The following is a 23424-nucleotide window of genomic DNA, read 5'->3' on the forward strand; positions in this document are numbered from 1 at the left end:
CAAAGCAGAACTGTTCATTTGCGAGCAACACACAGTGGCATTTCATTTCTGAATCCGCGTTTTGAATGAATCGGATGAATCATTAGGCTTGTTGGACTTGAAGCGGCGCTGCACAGACCGATCGATGCATGACATCAAAGTGGTGCGAGAGCGATTCAAAAGCATATGGAGCAGCCTGCTCTCTTATCGCTCTCACAGTACTTTTATGTCATACACCGACTGGTCTGTGCAGCGTCGCTTCAAGTATATAAACATTACACTTATAGTTCATTTAGTCATCATTTACTCAACCTCATGGTCCAAAAGAGTATGTGTAATAAATTCTATGTTGAATCAAATCAAATATTTCTTGTTGAACCTACTTTTTGTAATGTCTATTTGATGATTTACACAATAATTACATTATCTTATATTCTATCCTATTGCATTACATTAAACATTTCAGAGAACAACCCTAATATAGATATTTTTAAATATACACTACATTGCCAAAAGTATTGGGACACCCCTCCAAATCATTGAATTCAGGTGTTCCAATCACTTCCATGGCCACAGGTGTATAAAATCAATGCAAAGCATCAGATGCAGTGGTGTAAAGCATGCCGCCACTGGACTCTAGAGCAGTGGAGACATGTTCTCTGGAGTGACGAATCACGCTTCTCTGTCTGGCAATCCGATGGACGAGTCTGGGTTTGGCAGTTGCCAGGAGAACGGTACTTGCCTGACTGCATTGTGCCAAGTGTAAAGTTTGGTGGAGGGGGGATTATGGTGTGGGGTTGTTTTTCAGGGGTTGGGCTTGGCCCCTTAGTTCCAGTGAAAGGAACTCTTAGTGCTTCAGCATACCAAGACATTTTGGACAATTTCATGCTCCCAACTTTGGATGGCCCCTTCCTGTTCCAACACGACTGAGCACCAGTGCACAAAGCAAGGTCCATAAAGACATGGATGAGTGAGTTTGGTGTGGAGGAACTTTACTGGCCTGCACAGAGTCCTGACCTCAACCCGATAGAACACTTTTGGGATGAATTAGAGCGGAGACTGTGAGCCAGGCCTTCTCGCCAACATCACTGCCTGACCTCACAAATGCGCTTCTAGAAGAATGGTCAAAAATTCCCACTCCTAAACCTTGTGGAAAGCTTTCCCATAAGAGTTGAAGCTGTTATAGCTGCAAAGGGTGGGCCAACTCCATATTAAACCCTACGGATTAAGAATGGGATGTCATTAAAGTTCATGTGCACGTAAAGGCAGGCGTCCCAAAACTTTTGGCAATATAGTGTATTTATTTATATATTTTATATCATCATTATGAAGCACAACACATGGACCAAATGAAATTTATTTCAACTTAATCTAATATGTTTGAGGTATAGCACAAACATACGCTGACTGTGTATCCGTTAGCAGTGCTGGGGTTGATTTAAAACTTTTCCAAATGCACTTAATTGTGGTGGAGTATCGTCACTTTGCGCAAATAACTGCGGGCCACCATCAAGCTCAAGACATCAAGATCAGTGCCAGCTTCCTGTCAGCCCCAAGATTCATCTCCCTGACAAACTTTGTTTTCAAAGATCGCTCCTCGCACAAATACGCCACAGCGATACAGCTGGGCCCCATCAGAACGAGGCAAAAATAAGACCTTAAGGGATTAGCACGTCTAGCACGTGTTTGCTAATGAAAATCCCAGCATAAACACCAGCTCCAGGAACAGGGAAAGGGCAAGAGGGACAGAAACAAACCTTCCCGCACTTTGATGCTTGGACAGGAGATGCGTTTGATGTCGACTGTGTATAAGACAAAGATGTGCAGTGGAAAAGGAGCCAAGCCAAGCGTAGGACGCTGCCAGTGCTATTTGAAGTGCTTTTCACATAGACAACAGAGCAGAGTATGGGGGGTAAGAAAAACAAAAAAGAATAAACCACGTCACGAGGCGGATCTTTTGGTGCAGATGTTCAAAACATACATCATCCGATAGTTTTTATTTTCATTAAAGTGGGATTTGCTACATAGCGAGGAAGAAGAAAATTAAAACAAAATGGAGCAACGTCTTGCCTTTGACTTAAGCACATGGACCAGTGATCTTTATCAGGACGATATTGCTGGCGGATTTAACACATGAGTACATCTGATAACATCATATTGCAGTTACACATACACTAAACCAGCAGTTCAAGTCATAACATGTCTCTGTTTATGATACGTCTAGCTTCAGGATGTGCATTTAATGCTCTCTTGGACAACTGGGGTGAACATTTCAAAACGGAAAAGGAGGGAAAAGTCTAAAAATAATTAACTAGGCAAAAACATTTAGCAAATATGTGACCCTGGACCACAAAACCAGTCATACATTGACGGGTATATTTGTGGCAATAGCCAACAATACATTCTATGGGTCAAAATTATCTATTTTTCTTTAATGCCAAAAATCATTAGGATATTAAGTAAAGATCATGTTCCATGAAGATATTTTGTAAATTTCCTACCATAAATATATATATAAAAAATATTTTTGTGAGTGGATATGCATTGCTAAGGACTTCATTTGGACAACTTTAAAAGCGATTTTCTCAATATTTAGATTTTTTTGCACCCCCAGATTCCAGATTTTTAAATAGTTGTACCTCGGCTAAATATTGTCCTATCCTAACACCATAACCATACATCAATGGAAAGCTTATTTACAACCCGAATTCCGGAAATTTTGGGACGTTTTTTACATTTGAATAAAATGAACATAGATAACAAATGTTTAAACAGAGAAATTTTACACTTTTATCCACTAAATGAGCTCATTTCAAATGTGATGCCTGCTACAGGTCTTAAAAAAGTTGGCATGGGGGCAACAAACCAGGAATTCTTCCAGAAACCACTGTCGGTAAACACAATCCGCCGTGCCATCTGCAGATGCCAAATAAAGCTTTGCAAAAAGGAAGCCATATGTGAACATGGTCCAGAAGCGTCGTCGTGTCCTGTGGGCCAAGGCTCATTTAAAATGGACTGTTTCAAAGTGGAAAAGTGTTCTATGGTCAGACGAGTTCAAATTTGACATTCTTGTTGGAAATCACAGGTTAAAGAGGAGGGAGACCTTCCAGCGTGTTATCAGCGTTCAGTTCAAAAGCCATCATCTCTGATGGTATGGGGGTGCATAAGTGCATACGGTATGGGCATCTTGCATGTTTTGGAAGGCACTATAAATGCTGAAAGGTATATAAAGGTTTTAGAGCAACATATGCTCCCCTCCAGACGACGTCTATTTCAGGGAAGGCCTGGTGTATTTCAGAAGGACAATGCAAAACCACATAATGCAGCTATTACAACAGCATGGCTTCATCGTAGAAGAGTGCTGAATTGGCCTGCCTGCAGTCCAGATCTTTCACCTATAGAGAGAAATACTTCAAAGACTGCTGGAAACCTATATCAGGCAAGAATGGGACCAAATTTCAACACCAAAACTCCAGAAACTCATTACCTCGATGCCCAGACATCTTCACACTGTTTTGAAAAGAAGAGGAGATGCTATACCATGGTAAACATGCCCCTGTCCCAACTATTTTGAGACCTGTAGCAGGCATCAAATTTTAAATGAGCTCATTTTGTGCATAAAATTGTAAAATTTCTCAGTTTAAACATTTGTTATGTTATCCATGTTCTATTGTGAATAATATATTAGCTCATGTGATTTGAAAGTCTTTTAGTTTTCATTTTATTCAAATTTTTAAAAACGTCCCAACATTTCTGGAATTCAGGTTGTTTTCAGCTTTCAGATGATCTATAAATCTCAAATTTTAAAAAAAATTGACCCTTATGACTGGTTTTGTGGTCCAGGGTCACATATGTACATTAGGTATTATGAACTAACAATGTACAATACTTTTTTAACATTTATTCATTTAGGATAATATTCATTTCTATATATATTAACGTTGCAGGAAGTAAACACAATAAATTAACATTAGATATGAACAGACATGAATAAACAATTAAACAAAATAGTCATATTAAGGCAGAAACCTAAATTAATAAATGCTGTAAAAAATTGTCTACTGTTAGTTCAAGATAACTAAAGCATTAACAGAAGTTAAACTTAATTTTACTGAAAATAATTACCAGCAAAAATTTAGTGGTGTAATAAAACATTCTGAAGTAGAAAGACTAATATAGTGTTTTCTTGAAAAATGTAGTCTAATAATCTTTGTTTTATTAACTTTGAAAAATCATTTTTACAGTGTATAATGTCTGAAGTTGGTTAGATAAAGCTTCACTTTTCCTAACCAAATATGGCTCCTTTTACCACTGACGCAGACACTGCACATCAACAAATTTGATACATTCCGGATTTTACAGTTATAACATAAATATATCTTTAATCGCCTCATAAGTCATCCAAAAAACAATTATTCACCGATTATTGGGTCAAACTGGAGGCATACCAGTGCCAAAAACATCTTGTGAAGCATATCATTCGCCATAAATGGAGCGAGTCACCTTCAAAAGCCCACATCAATCCACTTCTATAATTTAAATTATGAACCTGAAGCTACTGCTGAGTTATACAACTCCAGATGTTCTCGCATCAAATTAAATCACTTTCATATCATCAGTCAGTGCTTTGCCATTAAGGGCAGGATGGTGGGTTACAGGTTATAAAGATGCTGCAGGTGGTCAGCACGGAAATTAAAGCGTGATTTAAACTTATGAATTGTCGGTCATAATATTGGCTTGAAGGCCAGTTTTCATGTTTGGGCTTAGCTGTGTAATTAATGAAAATGTTTTAGGGATGCACCGATAATAAAATTCTGTCTGTTAACGTCACCATGTTATGGCAGATAACTGATATATGTTGATAATAAAAATGACTGGACTATTATTATTCTACTTTTATTATTATTATTTTAATATTACTAAGTCTGGTCAAGTCACTAGGGCTTCAACATAATCCCCATGCAGACTTCCAGTTGGAAGCAAGGTTATCATTGAAGTAGGTCCCACTGATATAAAGGATCAAACAGATGCATCACAGACGCTTCCATCACCTGTATATGAAGCGATTTATGAAGTGATTAATGGTATAACTACACGGCAGTTGGCATATAGATGCTGAATGCTGACGCCCATGATCAAAGCCGCCAGCACCTCACAGAGATGTGTGGGCATGTGTGCCCAGAGCTGGCAGGATGAGAAATCTAAGGACGCATTCTTCTATCAGCTCGTCTCCATTCATCTCAAAACGAAACCGTGATTTACTAGAAGGTCAGAAAACATCAATGGGTGCTATTTGAAGAAATAAATGAGAGGCTGTGATCTGAATCTAGGTATGTTGGTATTTCTAGCCAAGGTTAGAAACCATGTGAGAAACAGACAAACAGAAAGAGAAACAGACGGGCAGTGAGCAGAGGGACTCGGGGGTGGGAGTGAACAGTAAGAGTGAGATTAAATAAAGGGAAAGGGAAAGCTGAAATGGGCAAGGACAAAAAAAGATTGATAAGGTGAGATTCTATAAGTATGACTGTACGTCTGAAACGTTTTCATTTTTGTTTTAAAGTACAAAAAAGTGTTTTTTGCTTCATTTGAGCAAATGATCTGTGAAAAGAGATGCTTAACTTTTAAAAAATTTTGATTGTCAACTAAATGATGTGTTATTTTCTATTCATTTTATACACCTCATAAAAAGTAGAACTAGAAACAGAAAATGACACTTAAATAATGCAACCCTGTTCTTAAAAAGTGGGACAGTAGGAAATCCTGATTTGTTTGATTTAAAACAATAAAACAATACTTTTTAAAAAGTTTAAATAGGTTTTTTCAAATAAAATAGAAATAAAAAAATTAAAAAATTAAAAAAATAAATAAAATAATAAAAATAGAATGCAATGCAATAGATTAAAAAGTAATAAATAAAATTTAAAATAAAAAAAATAAAAAATATATATAAAAACAAAAAACAAAATAAATAAATTAAAGTAAAATGAAATAAAATAGAATACAATAGAATAAAATAAAATGTAATAATAAAAATAAAAATAATAAAACAAAATACAAAAATAAAATAATAAATAAAAAATTATAAAATAAAATAAATAAAATAAAATAAAATAAAAAAGGGAAACATGGGTGTAAATGTGGCTAAGATTAAGTTTCCTCTCATTTAGTTGGGGAACAAATGTTGGTTTGTAGTTACTGAAAAATGTACATAAAAAAAATTTACACTTTTGGTAATGAAGTCAACACAGCAATATTTGTTAAAAACAAACAACAACAACAACAACAAAAAACCCCCCCGATTATTTACTTCAAGAAGGTCATAACATCTAAAAACACTTTTGATGCTGGGTTAATTTTGTTGTTAGATAGTTTATCAAACATCTTTAATAGGACACCAAAATATACTGTATTCATGGAAAGTGCCAAGCTATACTGTAGAGTGCAGGACTATAGTACTACAGTATGTTTCACTCATCCTTATATGGAGTAATAAGATGAATGGGTTTCATAAAATGAAAAGGCGTTTGGACTCATCACTAAAATGAGCTCTACCTACTGCAGTCCGCTTTCCCAGACTGCTTTGCAGCTCACAGGCTCAGCACAAAAGGCCCTTTATGATGTGCACCTGACATGCGGCGAAGAGCAGCGTTCCCACAGAGATTGGCTTCACTGCTCCACCTCTCCTCTCGCTTTCGTCCTCTCCGAATCTCTGTGTCCCCAGCCTGGAGAATGAGCGTTAGCTGGCAGGTCTCCGGTTGCTCGACCAAAGGGAGATTTGGGGAAAGATCCATCTCTGGGTCCATCTAAAGCTGATGCTACTTGCACCAAATAAGTCACCCAGTTGACCAAAAGAGACTCAAGAGTTTAACAAAACCACTGAAGATTACTAAATAATCTGAAGGATGTCAGATCAGTCAAGAGGACTTGATACAGAAAAACAAACATTTTTTTGTATTTTAATGCAGATTTAGCTGTGCACTCTATAAAAGCATCAGTTCACCCAAAAATTCTGTCATACTTTACTCACCCTCATATTACAAACACATATGGCTTTCTTTCTTATGAAACACAAAAGGAGAAATTCTGACAACTCTGCTGGTCGCTCTTTTCCATGCAGCTACAATGAAAGGTGACTGATGTTTTCAAGCTTCAAATGGATGTGAACGAATCATTCTTTTGAGTTGGATGTTTTCAATTAATTGATCCAGTTCACAAAAGTGTTAAGAATGATTTGTTCTCAAATCGGACTGATCTGGATCTCAATGATCCAGAAATCAAAATGGGTAACAGCAACCCTGTTGCCTAAATTAAGTTCTAAATTAAGTATATATCCTTTCGAATAAATAATTTGTCGAATTAAAGGGATAATTCATCCACAAATGAAACTTCTGTCATCATTTACTCACCCTCATGTTCCAAACCTTTAAGACTTTCATTCATCTTCAGAACACAAATGAAGTTTTTAATGAAATCTGAGTGATTTCTGTCCTTCCATTGACAGCAACTACCACTTTGAGGCTTCAAAAAGTTCATAAAGAGATCGTAAAACTAATCCATATGAATTGAGCAGTTTAGTCCAAATTTTCTGAAGTGACACAATCACTTTATATGATGAACAGATTAAAATTAGGCTTTTATTCACATATAAACATTGATCAGTGAACATAAAGAGAAGCTCAACTGATCCTGCTTGACGCGCGAGAACAAACCTCTTGTTCTTGCGAAAGCTCAAACGTGCTGCGTAACACACAAGAATGAACTTCATTGGTTCTTGCACGTCAAGCAAACATGCTTGATCTTCCGTTTACCACAACTGATGTGTGCATTGATGAATGTTTATATGTGAATAAAAGCCTAAATTAAATATGTTCAGCGTATAAAGCGATCGTGTCTCTTCAGAAAGTTTGGACTAAACCACCCAATTCATAAGGATTAGGTTTCCAATCTCTTTATGAACTTTAAAGTTGAGCATCAAAGTTGTAGTTGCATAGCTGTCAATGGAGGGACAGAAAGTCTTAAGCCCGGAACACACCAAGCCGAAGGTCGGTTTTTGTTCGTTGGCCGACTAAGTTTTCTCAGTGTGTGCCGCACCGTCGGCTGAAGTTGGTCCTCGTCGGCGTTTTTTTAGCCGATTCGACATTCAACATGGTCAGTCGGGCCATCTGATCATTCTGATTGGCTGTTCAGCCACTGCCACCCGCTGGTATGGAAAGGCATTTCTTCTTACACAGGTGCAGAACGGATGTGCTACTTGGCCATCGGGTGTTGAGCGTCGGTGTGGTGTGTCAGGGCAACTTTGGACCCAGACGCTGCCGATGTGAGCCAACCCCGCAGTCTGCTTTCGTCGCCACTAGTACGTCAGCGTCGGCTTGTTGTGTTCGGGGCTTTGTGGGTTTGGAAAGAAATGAGGGTTATTATTTTTGGGTGAACTATCCCTTTAATGAATAGTTTGTTTGAGTTGGATCTTTTCAATGAATCAATTGATCCAGTTCACAAAAGTGGTAGTTCCTCACACAAGCCATGACTGGCATGTTTTATGCAACATCTGGGAGTTTGGCTACAACTATTTTTACTGGGTTAAAAGTAATGAGCCCTTTACATGTTGGTTAAATGGCCTCTTCCTGTCTAAATGAGTGATTCTAGTCCAGAATAACCTGGACCAGACTTTATGCCAATAAATAATTAGTAGAAAATAAGCTTGACAACACTTTATGCTAAAAGTCTGGCTATGCGAGACCAGGTTTTATGTAGCACCAAACAGGATTCAGCTATTGTTTTAGGTCTAATCTGATGGCATTTAGGACCATTTTCAAATGAGCGTGAGCAGTCTGAACATCTCCGTAAGGTTGAAAACAACAGACTACGTTAGATCCCTCTGAGAAGATTAGCTAGAGCGTGGGCACAAACTCAGATGTGAAGCTCATCTGCAGGACAATAACAACATTTCACTTGTACAACAGAGATAAAGAGAATGAAAAAGAAAGAGCATATGTTGTGCATTACTCAAACAACTCCATTATTTCTGCCCTACTTCCATCACATGTGGCCTGAGACAACAGGGAAATTAACAGCAAACAAACTATTTTCTCCAACCCTCTCCGCACCAGCATTGCTTCCAAAAAGCCACTATGCTGATGCCCCCATCTAATTTTCAACCTCTGGCTAAATTCCATCAATCAAATCTCTTTACTCTTGGAGGCCCCATGTGTCTAGTTGGGGCCTAACAAGAGCGAAAGACCTGAATGAACCAATCTCAACTGAAAGTTAATTCCAAGAACGCCAAAGACAGCCTGTGCTAGGTTCTTATTTTTACAAGGTACGGCCGTATTTGTCAATTAACTTCTCCGTTAAGAGTTTCGAGATCAGAATCTGGCTTTAGAGGAAACAGACGCACGAATAACCGCACGTCAATGAGTACCACATCTGTCTAGCACAACTGCTTTAGGAAACTGATTGAACATCGGTTCTCGTTGTGGCTTTTCCAAACTGTTGCAGGTGTTTCTGTTGCTCCAATGCCAACAAAAAGGGCCTCATAGGGGCTTTCATAACAGCTCCGTCAAGACCAAATTGAATCACTGAGCGGACGGACCTGGTCTGATTTAAACATGTCCTTTGGCACTGTGGATAGCATGTCTGCAGTTCTGATTAGAAACAGTTAGGTGTTTGCCAATAAGCACACACTATTTTGCACAAGAACATCTGCCAACAAACATATAAAAGTTTGGAATCCGCCTTTCAGCGCTAAAGATGCAGCTCGGCGGTTTTATTTTGGTACGTTCAGGTTTTCATTACCAACCCACATCGCTCAGTGTATCGTCTCAATGAAACGCATATTTCCTGCTTTCCTCCTTTACACACCCAAATCCCTCCTGATAGAAGACACCAAGGAATGGAGGAATAAGGCGGTTGGGATTCTTATCTGGGTATTCGAGGGGGAAAGGGGTTTAAACGTGGAGTGATTCACACAGGCAGGTCGGCTCATCCCTCGCAGCTGGCCCTTTAAGTGAAACCTGCTGTTTTTCCCCTGTGTTTACGTTTGGCTGCCTCACTCTTCTTCATCGGGTTTCAGACTACAGGAAAGCTCTGAGCAAAAACAAAGGCTTTTTCAAAGGCAACCTCAGCAGGTTAAGATAAAATGTTTTTACTGTCCAATATGAAAAGCACCTGCTGCTAAATTAAGTGGGGCGGCTCAGGGTGAGGTACTGGAGGCCGCTTTACAGTCAGTCATGGTTTACTTTAAACTGTGGAAGAGATTGAGGACATACACATGGGGGACCAAGAATGGTACAATTAATTGGATAATCGAGATTACAAATATTAAAAAGTGCTGATTACAGCATTCCATTTAGATCTACTTCTGTTTTTATTTACATGTTTCAACATTATTCTGTTATTGCCAGATTCTAAATACCAGTTCTGTTTTATGCTATAAGAGAACCAATAAAAAGTATATTTTATTTTATTTTATTAAGTAATTAATCATACATTTCTGTAATTAATCACGATTAATCACATATTAATATAATATTTTTATATTGTAATAATTTCACATTTAATCACCAAATTAATGTAGAAACAACAAAAATGGATGTTTAATGGCATCTTTTTACTAAGCACTATAAATGAAAGTCAGTATCACTGATACAAATACGGCTCACTCTAAAAATAGCTGTAAAAAAACGAAACTATTTTACACAGTAAAATACAGTTTTCCACTGAAACAGTAATATACCCTAAAAACAATGCATTCTGAGTATTTTTTGTCGTCAAATAACGACAGATAATGTTACCCAGAATGCATTGTAATATACAGAAGTAATATACTGTAAAAACAATGCATTCTGGGTAATATTTGCCATTTTTGAGAAAGTAGCCTATAGGTTACCGTCTCGAAAATGACAAATAAAATTACCCAGAATGCAATGTTTCTACGGTATATTAGTATTTCAATGGAAAACCATATTTTACTGTGTGAATTTGTTTCTTTTTTACAGCTATACTGACGTCTGTATTAAATGGATTTTTTTTTTCTCAATTTTAGCCATTAATTATAGCCATTCAACATAACAGTATAACTGAAAGACATAATTTTTAACATTCAATAGGCTTTAAAAAAAACTTTTAATTTAAGTGAACTTAAAACAATCTTACAACTATAAGGGGTTTGGTTTAGGGTTAGTTACTTGTAATTATGTTCAATTTACTGTAATTACTTTAGTAAGTACATGTAGCAACATTTAACTACGTCACCTTAAAGGATTAGTCCACTTTTAAATTAAAATTTCCTGATAATTTACTCACCCCCATTTCATCTAAGATGTCCATGTCCTTCTTTCTTCAGTCGAAGAGAAATGAAGGTTTTTAAGGAAAACATTAGAGGATTTTTCTCCATATAGTGGACTTCAATTGGCCCCAAACGGTTGAAGGTACAAATTACAGTTTCAGTGCAGCTTCAAAGGGCTTTAAACAATACCAGATGAGGAATAAGGGTCTTATCTAGCGAAACGATCGGTCATTTTCTAAAAAAAAATTAAATGTATATGCTTTATATAAACAAATGATCGTCTTCGAGTGGTTCCGCCAAAACCGCACTTCCGTATTCTTCAAAAAGCTTACACTGTATGTCCTACACCTTCCCTATTCAACTTACGGAACAAACGTGGCGCCAGTTCCGTTTTTTCCGTAAGTAGAATAGGGAAGGTGCAGGACATAAAGCGTAAGCTTTTTGAAGAATACGGAAGTGCGGTTTTGGCGGACCCACTTGAAGGCGATCATTTGTTTATATAAAGTTTTTTTTTTATAAACTTTATTTGTTTATATAAAGCAATGATGTGGAAGTTTCAAATTTCAATATTTTATTCAGAATACAACATAGATGACATATCAAATGTTTAAACTGAGAAAATGTATAATTTTAAGGGAAAAATAAGTTGATTTTAAATTTCATGGCATCAACACATCTCAAAAAAGTTGGGACAAGGCCATGTTTACCACTGTGTGGCATCCCCTCTTCTTTTTATAACAGTCTGCAAACGTCTGGGGACTGAGGAGACAAGTTGCTCAAGTTTAGGAATAGGAATGTTGTCCCATTCTTGTCTAATACAGGCTTCTAGTTGCTCAACTGTCTTAGGTCTTCTTTGTCGCATCTTCCTCTTTATGATGCGCCAAATGTTTTCTATGGGTGAAAGATCTGGACTGCAGGCTGGCCATTTCAGTACCCGGATCCTTCTTCTACGCAGCCATGATGTTGTAATTGATGCAGTATGTGGTCTGTCATTGTCATGTTGGAAAATGCAAGGTCTTCCCTGAAAGAGACGACGTCTGGATGGGAGCATATGTTGTTCTAGAACTTGGATATACCTTTCAGCATTGATGGTGCCTTTCCAGATGTGTAAGCTGCCCGTGCCACACGCACTCATGTAGCCCCATACCATCAGAGATGCAGGCTTCTGAACTGAGTGCTGATAACAACTTGGGTTGTCCTTGTCCTCTTTAGTCCGGATGACATGGCGTCCCAGTTTTCCAAAAAGAACTTCAAATTTTGATTCGTCTGACCACAAAACAGTTTTCCACTTTGCCACAGTCCATTTTAAATGAGCCTTGGCCCAGAGAAAACGCCTGCGCTTCTGGATCATGTCTAGATATGGCTTCTTTTTTCCATTACAGTAGCATTCCTGTATGTGATGCAGTGCCGTCTAAGGGCCCGAAGATCACGGGCATCCAGTATGGTTTTCCGGCCTTGACCCTTACGCACAGAGATTGTTCCAGATTCTCTGAATCTTTGGATGATATTATGCACTGTAGATGATGATAACTTCAAACTCTTTGCAATTTTTCTCTGAGAAACTCCTTTCTGATATTGCTCCACTATTTTGGTGATCCTCTGCCCATCTTGACTTCTGAGAGACACTGCCACTCTGAGAGGCTCTTTTTATACCCAATCATGTTGCCAATTGACCTAATAAGTTGCAAATTGGTCCTCCAGCTGTTCCTTATATGTACATTTAACTTTTCCGGCCTCTTATTGCTACCTGTCCCAACTTTTTTGGAATGTGTAGCTCTCATGAAATCCAAAATGAGCCAATATTTGGCATGACATTTTAAAATGTCTCACTTTCAACATTTGATATGTTATCTATATTCTATTGTGAATAAAATATAAGTTTATGAGATTTGTAAATTATTGCATTCCTTTTTTATTCACAATTTGTACAGTGTCCCAACTTTTTTGGAATCCGGTTTGTAATTTTAAATGCACAAACTATGTACAATTCCAATTTGTTTATTGTGAAATAACTCAAACTAATGGATTCATTTGTTTTTCTGTTCTCTGATAAGAATTGTTCTGGGCTGCCTTTCCAAAAAGCATCATGAGCCTAAGCTGACTGCAAAGATGGTAATGGTTTCTTATGATACTTTTAGGAAATGCAGTCCTATGTGAGTATCGATACTTTCAACACCGCATCAGTATTGTTCCACCCATCCCTATCTAACACGCATGTGATTTTCATATGGTTTTCACAAAAAATACTAAGCAGCACAACTGTTTTTAACACTGATAATATTAAAACATGTTTCTTAAGCAAGTTTCTTATGGTGGATCATGTGACACTGTAATGGTTGCTGACAATTTCGCTTTCCCATCACAGGAATAAATTACATTTTAAAATATATTTAAGTAGAAAACAATTTATGAATTGTAATAATATTTCACAATATTACTGTTTTTACCGTATTTTGATCAAATAAATGCAGCCTTGGTGATTTCTTTCAAAATTATCAAAGAACTGCACTGACCGCAAACTTTTGAACAGTAATGCATATAACAAAGTTTGCAAAGGATATATATATATATATATATATATGTACATGATCAAAAAAAAAAAATAATAAAAATAAGATATAGTGCTGGCCATCCTTATTTTTGGGCCCTGTGTAGCTTACATATAGAATATAATATGCAGCTGCTCCACACAAAATAAGCATTTTAATGTAAACTCAATTAATATAAATTAATAACCATGATATTTATAAAAAAAAAATCAAAAAAAAAAAATCAACAATTATAATGTGTCATAATTGTGCAGCCCTAGGACAAACAGAGTTGTGGAAGATGAATCAGCTAAGGACAGGTTGTTATCCCTTGCTTGCAACAGTATACAGACAGGAAAAGGCAAATGTAACTGTGAGAAATGACTTCCCTGGCCTGTAGGAACATCAATGACAGAAGCAAGCACTTCCACATTTCCGCAGTTTCATCCAGATGGATGAACAGAGCAAGCCAAGCAGATCAAGTTTAGGCTCCACAAGAGATGTTATGAAATTTGAAGTATGATTCTCTGGGTAGAGCTAGCAGTGGAAAGCGAGAGAGATAAACAAATCTGAAAAATCACCTCATTTATTCCATACCTGGAAGCCTTGAATATGGGCTAAATACTCCAGCTGCTGGGAAGGCTGGATGGAGCCACAGGCCAAAGCAGGTGCTTTCCCCTTCAGGATCAGGGCCTCGGCGGTGGGTGACGTCCCGCTCAGCAGCAGCTCTCTTGCAATGGCTGCGGTGTTTCCCACCGATGGGGTGTAGAATGGCCCTGCTGAACCTTGGCCAATGTCTTTGGGTGTCAGATAGTTTCCAGGGGCACCAGGGACTCCCTTATTCCTGCTTGCTTCCATTTCTTGATACACATCCGGGGAGAGGTGAAGAATTCCTTTTTGTGCTATATAGAGATGGAATAAGACACACAGTTAGTTGTGTGCATGCATATGGGGTCAATAATACATTTTTTAAAGAAATTAATACTTTTATTCAGCAAGGATATATTAAATTGACAGTAAAGACTTTTTGAACAAACACCGTTCTTTTGATCTTTACAATCATTAAAGAATCCAGAAAAAAATGTATCCTGGTTTCCACAAAAATATTAAACAGCAGCTTTTGACATATAACAGGTCATCATACTACAAGAATATCCTCTAAGTTTCAGAACTGAAAACTTTCTTGTTAGTCCAAAAACAGCCTTTACTGAAAAAAAAAAAAAAAACACCTCTGCAGAAGAAGATCAATGCCTACTTCTACATCGTTACCACTGTAGTCCCGCCCACCGATTTGCGCATAACAAGTAGTAAGTAAATAACAGACTTGATGCTAACACTGGATTGAGCAATTAAGCAATAAACATACTTTTGAAGAGTGCAAAATGTTGTGCAGTGCCAGGTTGTGGAAAAACACCGTAGCTGCACTGGATTTTCAGAGAGCCTGAAATTAAAAAAATGATGCTGTGCCTCTATATTGAATCCTTTGAACATTTTTTTACTCACATAACACACTTGCGTGAGTAAAAAAGTTTTTACTGTGTCACTATTTCTATGTTACAGATCGTTTGATATGTACTGATTATGTGTACAGGTCTATCCAAAATTGCCAGTTCTGATATATAGTGATTCATGCACAGTCAGATGTTCTTTGTCTCAGAATTGTTTATCGTCAGTAAGTAAAACCAGTGACTAAGCGGTCAACTTCACATTGTTTCTCTTAGTAGGATGAAAATAATCTGTTATTTAAACTGATTATATATAGAAAGCGATCAAAGAACGCTCCCTTTACAATAACTGGAGCTGTCAATCAAACAGTGCGAGTTTATCAATGACTCAGTTCTGGACTCTCGACAAAACTCCTGTTATATTCAACAAATATCTTATTTACAGTGTGTTTGCACTGTTAGTTATTATGAAAGCATTCGTTAGGGTGCAGAAATCGAGTTACAATGACGAGATCACTGCTTTCATGCACTCAACATATCTGTGATCAGCTACATGTTCATCACTGCAACTTTTCATGCCACAATCTAAATATAATGCCATAGATCTCAATATCTATAACCAACACTTTTCATGATTAGTAAACCTTGAGAACTGTAATAGTAAAAACGTGCTAAAAGTTTTCGAGAGTTCCACATGTAATACTTAGCTATTTTCATATGCAAACATGTCAGCCAATTACAGCAGTGGGCGTTTACACTAAAGTCTCACAGCAGACACGCAACCTTAAAACAGAGAATTCAAATCAGAAGGCTAAAAGCAGGGAGAGAAAAATGCAGTTCATGACCCCTTTAAATAATTATATTATATTATATTATATTATATTATATTACTAAATGGTTGGTAAACACAATTCACCGTGCCATCTGCAGATGCCAACTAAAGCTCTATCATGCCAAAAGTAAGCCATATGTGAATATGGTCCAGAAGCGCCGTCGTGTCCTGTGGGCCAAGGCTCATTTAAAAATGGACTGTTTCAAAGTGGAAAAGTGTTCTATGGTTAGACGAGTTCAAATTTGACATTCTTGTTGGAAATCATGGATGCCGTGTCCTCCAGGCTAAAGAGGAGGGAGACCTTCCAGCATGTTATCAGCGTTCAGTTCAAAAGCCAGCATCTCTGATGGAATGGGGGTGCATAAGTGCATACGGTATGGGCAGCTTGCATGTTTTGGAAGGCACTATGAATGCTGGAAAGAATATAAAGGTTTTAGAGCAACATATGCTCCCCTACAGACAACGTCTATTTCAGGGAAGGCCTTGTGTATTTCAGCAGGGCAATGCAAAACCACATACTGCAGCTATTACAACAGCATGGCTTTGTCGTAGAAGAGTCCGGGTGCTGAATTGGCCTGCCTGCAGTCCAGATCTTTCACCTATAGAGAACATTTGGCGCATCATTAAACGAAAGACGACCACAAACTCTTCAGCAGCTGGAAACCTATATCAGGCAAGAATGGGACCAAATTTCAACAACAAAACTCCAGAAACTCATAACCTCGATGCCCAGACGTCTTCAAACTGTTTTGAAAAGAAGAGGAGATACTACACCATGGTAAACATGCCCCCGTCCCAACTATTTTGAGACCTGTAGCAGGCATCAAATTTGAAATGAGCTCATTTTGTGCAAAAAATTCTCAATTTAAACATTTGTTATGTTATCCATGTTCTATTGTTAATAAAATATTGGCTCATGTGATTTGAAAGTCTTTTCGTTTTCATTTTATTCAAATTTAAAAAACATCCCAACATTTTTAGAATTCGGGTTGTATATTATATTATATTATATTATATTATATTATATTTATTGTTTGTTTTCGTTTCATTAACAACATATTTGTGTCTTAGACATGAAGGATATCTGAAATCATAAGGCCTGTTGAGGTAAGCTGTACTAAAAGTAACAATTTTAAACATGTCCATCTGTTAAAAGAAAGTTTTGTCATCTTTACAAGTACACTACAGCATATAAATAACCTCAAAGCTTGGACTAAAAGCCACAAAACTCTAATTTTGGGGTCTTTACAGAAGCCGGTACAGAGTGAAAAGAAAAAAAAAAGAGGAGAGGAACAGAGCAGCTGCAGCAAATGTTCTCATCTGTGCACAGATTTTGCTTCCTGTTTGCGTTTTCTGTCCTGAACGAAGTCTCAAAAAGCAGCCGGCTGGTCTGCACAATTTCTGACAACCCAGAACAAGCAACAACTGATTTAACTTAGTGTTCGGACCATAAAACTGGTAAATATTATCCCAGAAAATTGTGAGAAATGTAAATAGGCAGTTCCTCTAAGCGCTGCAGTGTGCCGTTGACGCAGCCCTTCAATTCATGGAGTGAGAATGTAAATGAAAACCAGCAGTTTGGAGTTCCCGTCGGCCATTTCAACAAGGCTGACTGACAAAGAGGCAACCGACATTGAATACTTAAAATGTCACACAACAATATGAAAAATGCATAAAAATGCATACTTAAAACGGTATAAAACGAGAGGTGTGAGCCAGAATGACATCAATTGGGTATTGCGACAAAAAGCACATAAACGCTAAGAAAAAAACAATACCACCACCCCATCGGCACCATCATTTTTCTTTCTTTTTTTCATTCTCTCTCTCTTTCCCCGTTCCAACAGGTTCCACCCAGTATAATGGGCTGAATTTGAGAATGGTGGGCTGGAGATTGGCCAGCTCATGGCCCAAGCTGTGATTTAAAACAGATAACACACAAGGCCCAACTGTAAATCAACACAATGAAGCAATGCTCCAAGACACTAAACACTAACACACTGACATATTCACACACACACACACAAGCATAGTGCTGTCTTACTCATACATTCAGTTTTCATGGAATCCTGCTCTACTTTTTTTCCCTTTATACACACAAACAGACTCTTTCTCACACATACTCTCCAGCAACCAAAAACATACACCAGGAAATAAATTATGACCACTTTGCAGACAAAAAGCTGCTGAAATGCTTATCTAGAAAGGAGTTCTCATATTTTTTGGGCTTCTCATAGCTGTGAATGACTGTATAGGAATAAAAAAAAAAAAAAAAAAAAAAAAAATCTCAATTAAGAAGATGTGTTGCCTTTCTGGGACACAGTGCAACACTGAGACCTCCCATACATCCCTTAATCCATCCCTCCTGCCTCATTTCCTTCATCCGTTCATTATGCCACACACAAATTATAACACATTTGCTATGTATCTCTGTGGATTTGTACATTCAGAAGAATGCATCAAGGGATTAAAGCTCAAACCTTTAAGTGCAGGATACCAGTGCAGGAAATTGATTAATAATGCCTGACACACCGTCTTGTTGTTTTAAATACACCATGTTACACAAGCCCTAAGACCATATGGCTGTGGCAGCATGGCTCAATCTGCAATTTTGACGAAATTTCTCCCTTGTTTTGTACCATTACACACATAATAGAGAGATCCAATCGTGGGCATTTAGCTCATTTGTTACATTAAAGACATTTAAACAATAAGGTATTAGGGTTCTAGAGGCACTTTTAAAGGGATAAAGGAAAACTTAAAAATCTGTCACAAATTCACTCTCATGTCATCCCAAACCTGTGTGATTTTCTTTTCAAATGTTCTCATCTGTGCACAGATTTTGCTTCCTGTTTGTGTTTTCTGTCCTGAACGAAGTCTCAAAAAGCAGCCGGCTGGTCTGCACAATTTCTGACAACCCAGAACAAGCAACAACTGATTTAACTTACATATGGCTGTGGCAGCATGACTCAATGTGCAATTTTGACGAAATTTCCTTTTTGTTTCATATTCTCCCTTATTTTGTACCATTACACACATAATAGAGAGATCCAATCCTGGGCATTTAGCTCATTTGTTACATTGAAGACATTTAAGGTATTAGGGTTCTAGAGGCACTTTTAAAGGGTTAGTTAAAGGAAAAATTAAAAATCTGTCACAAATTCACCCTCATGTCATCCCAAACCGGTGTGATTTTTTTTTTTCTTTCTTTCTTTTTTTTTTTTTTTTTTTTTAAATGTCTAATTACCACTGTTGGTTTGGACCCCACTGACATTCATTGAATAAACAAAAACAGTGAACTATCCCTTTAAATTTTACAGGTTGATTTTTTTTTAAACACATTTTCACTTTTTTTTTTTTTTTTTAAGTGAAAGCGACAAATTAATTCAGCCTTGGAAACTTTTAGCCTTGAGCCAGAACCTATCAATTTAAATAATACGAAAATCCATCATAAAAATAACCATTGCAAAAAAAAAAAAAAAAAAGTGATAATATAAACAGAGTAAAATAAACCATATTAATAGATATTGTGTGAAAATTATGATACATTTTTACACAATTACATCATTATCATGAAAACCAACAAGTTTGATTCTAATACAGTTGTCAAACAGTGTACTCGTTTATCAAAGAGACAACAGTATATTAGTAAAGAGCTTGAGACGAAATATGAAGAAAAGAATGAAAAATCAAGGCAAACATTTTTATTTTTGCGCATCATTTTCAAGCTGTAACAATGTCAAATGATGCAAAAAGTGTGAAACTATTATTAATATTATTATTTAAAATGCTAGCTAAGAAATGAGCTGGCCATCTTATTTAAAAAAAAAAAGTTTAAAATGTCATTTCCACCACCATCATTTCCAAAACAGAATGCCATTAACCCATAATTTGATGTGGTGGAAATGACTCTGGAATGAAAATGATCAGGAAAAAAAAAAAAAAAAAAAAAAAAAAAAAATTGAATTGACAGAACTCTCCTGTGATACATGTATATATACTGTTGGACAACTAGTGAGAGTGTGAAGACTGTTTTCAGAGAGTCCACAGGGCTAAAACTGTGCATAGTTGAAGAAACACCCAAGAATGCAGAGCTAAGGATCAAAATCATTGCTCTTGCATAATCAAAATGCAGATAAATTTGCACATTTAGCAGCGATGGACGAGGTGCCATAAATCTGCTTTAGAGAACCTGGTTCTGTGTTCACAAGGGTGGAAAGGAAAAACTTAGTTCGCAGGTCACTGACACGTACATCTGCTCTGAATTGAGTTTACACCCCTTAGAGACGTTGATTCTCTCACTGGCAGATCTCAGGAACCGTAAATTAACAAGCATTATTCTGACATTAAAGACTCTACGGTTGAGAAAGTCTGTGAAGTCAATTAGGAGATAGATGGAGTCTAACAACATCAGTGTGACAAAGTCAAGCTGGAGAATGGATCCTCTCCAAAACAGAGCAAAGGCCAAAAGATAAAAAGAGAGATGAAGAAAGAGATGGATAATGCACATTTTTTTGGCATACATGCAGCTTTAGATGCAGAACTTGTGTAATCTGTAAAGACCAATTCAGTACTGTAACAGAAGTCAACAAAAGTAGAAGCTTAAAGGAATATTCCGGGTTCAAAACAAGAAGCACAATCAATATTTGTGGCATAATGCTAATTAGCACAAATAAAAAAAAATTAAACAAAATCAACCTGTCCCTTTATTTTCTTTACAAAAAGCAAAAATTGAGGTTATGGTGAGGCGCTTACAATGGAAGTAAATGGGGCCAATTTTGGGGGGAATTCAAAAGCAAAAATGCGAAGCTCGAAATTTCACAAAAGACCTTACACGATACCTCATGTTAAAACAAGTGAATTATCTGGGCTGTAAAGCTGTTTAAATCATAATTAGTATTTTTTTAATATTTACAAATTAGAAAAAAGAAGCTGCTGATTGAGTTTGAACTGATTGAACCTGGAATATTAATTTAATTGCAATTTAGTATGCAAATGATGAAAGTCAAGGGGAGATTTTTAACAATATACTGCAAGACAAGAGGAGATTTTCTTTCTTAATTTAACCTTACAATTCTTAAGTTTAAAGGGGTCATGAATTGAGAAATCAACTTTTCTTTGAGCTTTTGATATATAAGAGGTCATCGTACTATAAGAATATCCTGTTTCAGAACTGAAAACTTCCTTGTTAGTCCAATAAAAGTCCCATTGAATGACTCATCCTGGAATGTGCCTATGAAATGCCACCTCCACAGAAGAAATCAACGCCTACTTCATCATTGAAACGTTAGCCCCGCCCACTGGCGTGTTAGTGAGATGACGAGGAGGGAAGAGCGATACAGGACTAAAAATAACATTACCATACAAAGGATCCTAATGCTAGGAACATGGTTATTTATTTTTAACAATGTGTCTCAGTTGAGCTTTATTTCTTTGTATTCACTGAGGATTCTTTGGTAAATCAATCGCATTTCAGCGCAGGCTTTGCAAACAGACTTTTACGATATGGACTCGACAGTAATGCAACAACATGTAAGTAACTGTGTTAATTCCAATGCCTGATCTGATATGTAATGATTCATGTTCAGTCAGATGTTCTTTGTCTATGTGTCAGTAAATCAAACCAGTGACTAAATGGTCAACTTCACAATGTTTCTCTTAGTAGGATGAAAATAATCTGTTATTTAAATGGTAATTAAATTATATATAGAAAGCGATCAAAGAACGCTCCCTCTGCAATTGCTGGAGCTGTCAATCAAACAGCGTGAGTTTATCAGTGACTGAGTTCTGGACTTGCGCCAAAACTCATGCTTTATTCAACGAATCTCTTAGTTATATCGAGTTTGCACTGTTAGTTACGATGAAAGCATTCATTAGTGTGAAGAAACTGAGTTGCAATATAAATATAATGCCATAGATCTAAATGTAATGCAACACTTTTCACGATTAGTTAACCTTGAGAGTTGTAATAGTAAAAACGTGCGAAAAGTTTTCGAGAGAGTAATACTTGGAAAGATGGAAAGATGTTAGCCAATCACAGCAGTAGGCATTTACACTGAAGTCTCACAGCAGACACGCCCCTTCAAACAGAGCGTTTAATAAGAGGGCTAAAATCAGAGTAGGAAAAATGCTTTTTATTTCTAAACTATGACCATTTTTGATGTAAAAATCATACTAACATTATAAGTGCACCCCATGAAACATTATAAAACAATAAAACAATGCAGTTCATGACCACTTTAAAGATTATAAAGATGAAAAATAGGCAGCACATCTAAGCCTGAAATGATCTTTAAAACAAGTTTGAATGCAGTGGTACAGTACGGTTCAAGCTGAATTAACTGTAGAAAATTCCAGGGGAAGAAAACAAAATGCTTGCCGCAAGCACTATAATAAAGGTTTTCCCATCAGCCAAAAGCTTTCGTCAGCATGTGTGCAAGTTCCAGGAATGCCACTACATAGTTGGGTCAAATACACTCCAACATTAGACCACGAGTGACCTGATTTAGAGATGATTTAGAGAAGCTGTTGTTTTCATCGATTCATCCAAAACAGTTGTCAAACACTGCTTCAAATCGAGTAAGCAACAAAACTACAGGCTTAATTACACAATGCGCTCATTGCAGATTCACTGAGGGATGTATATACAAATATGTTGTTCATATCACTCTGCATTACCATTCCTGCAACCTGCATTTCTCTGAGGCCTGCTGTTAGGGCTGTTTTAGCATTTAACAGTGATTTTCACTTAAGAAAATTGTTTGTTATCACGCAATTTCATATAATTTTCAACTCAAGTGTCATCTAGTGCCAGACCCGCACATTTTCACAGCAGAAAAAAAGACAGTTCTGGAAGGGAAAAATTGAACCAGGAACCAATAATGCCAGAGGCCAGGGGTGCAATAATGTCCGCAAGTTCAAAACAACTAGATCACTGCCATTATAATCATGAAACTGTTTACAGAGATGTTCAATTGACAGACACTCTGTGTATGTCCTAATTCTGTTTGTTTCTCCATCTGTCTAAAGTGATTTTATTTACAAATATCATACGTGTGAAATGACTGCTATGATTTTTACTCATTACAATTCTAACCGCATCAAAAGCAGTTTGTGATTACATAAGACAGTGATTCGAATTACTTTGGATGTTAAAATATATTCACAGTGCTCATAAACAAAGACAATGATGTGCTATGTTTGTTTGTAGGCAGGTTATAGTAACATAGTCAGTTACGTCATTACTCGTCTCTCAAAGTCAGTGGAAAAGTGGGCTCCCAGCCGAGCACAGCTCAAAACCAGCACTATTTTGGTGGAAATGGATGTGTGTGTGTGCGTGTGTGTGTGTGTGAACCC

General features: G+C 37.1%; 1 protein-coding gene across 2 annotated transcripts in view; it reads right to left on the bottom strand.

Annotated features, from left to right (window-relative positions):
• stau2 (staufen double-stranded RNA binding protein 2) overlaps positions 1–23424 on the bottom strand; it is a 149538-nt gene that overhangs the window by 54982 nt on the left and 71132 nt on the right. For both annotated transcript variants that reach the window (XM_051882788.1, XM_051882789.1), the window contains exon 12: positions 14389–14693. In XM_051882788.1, coding sequence (XP_051738748.1) covers positions 14389–14693 — 305 coding nt within the window. The remainder of the gene's footprint in view (positions 1–14388; positions 14694–23424) is intronic.

This window comes from Ctenopharyngodon idella, chromosome 23, assembly GCF_019924925.1.
Source record: "Ctenopharyngodon idella isolate HZGC_01 chromosome 23, HZGC01, whole genome shotgun sequence".
Lineage (NCBI taxonomy): Eukaryota > Metazoa > Chordata > Actinopteri > Cypriniformes > Xenocyprididae > Ctenopharyngodon > Ctenopharyngodon idella.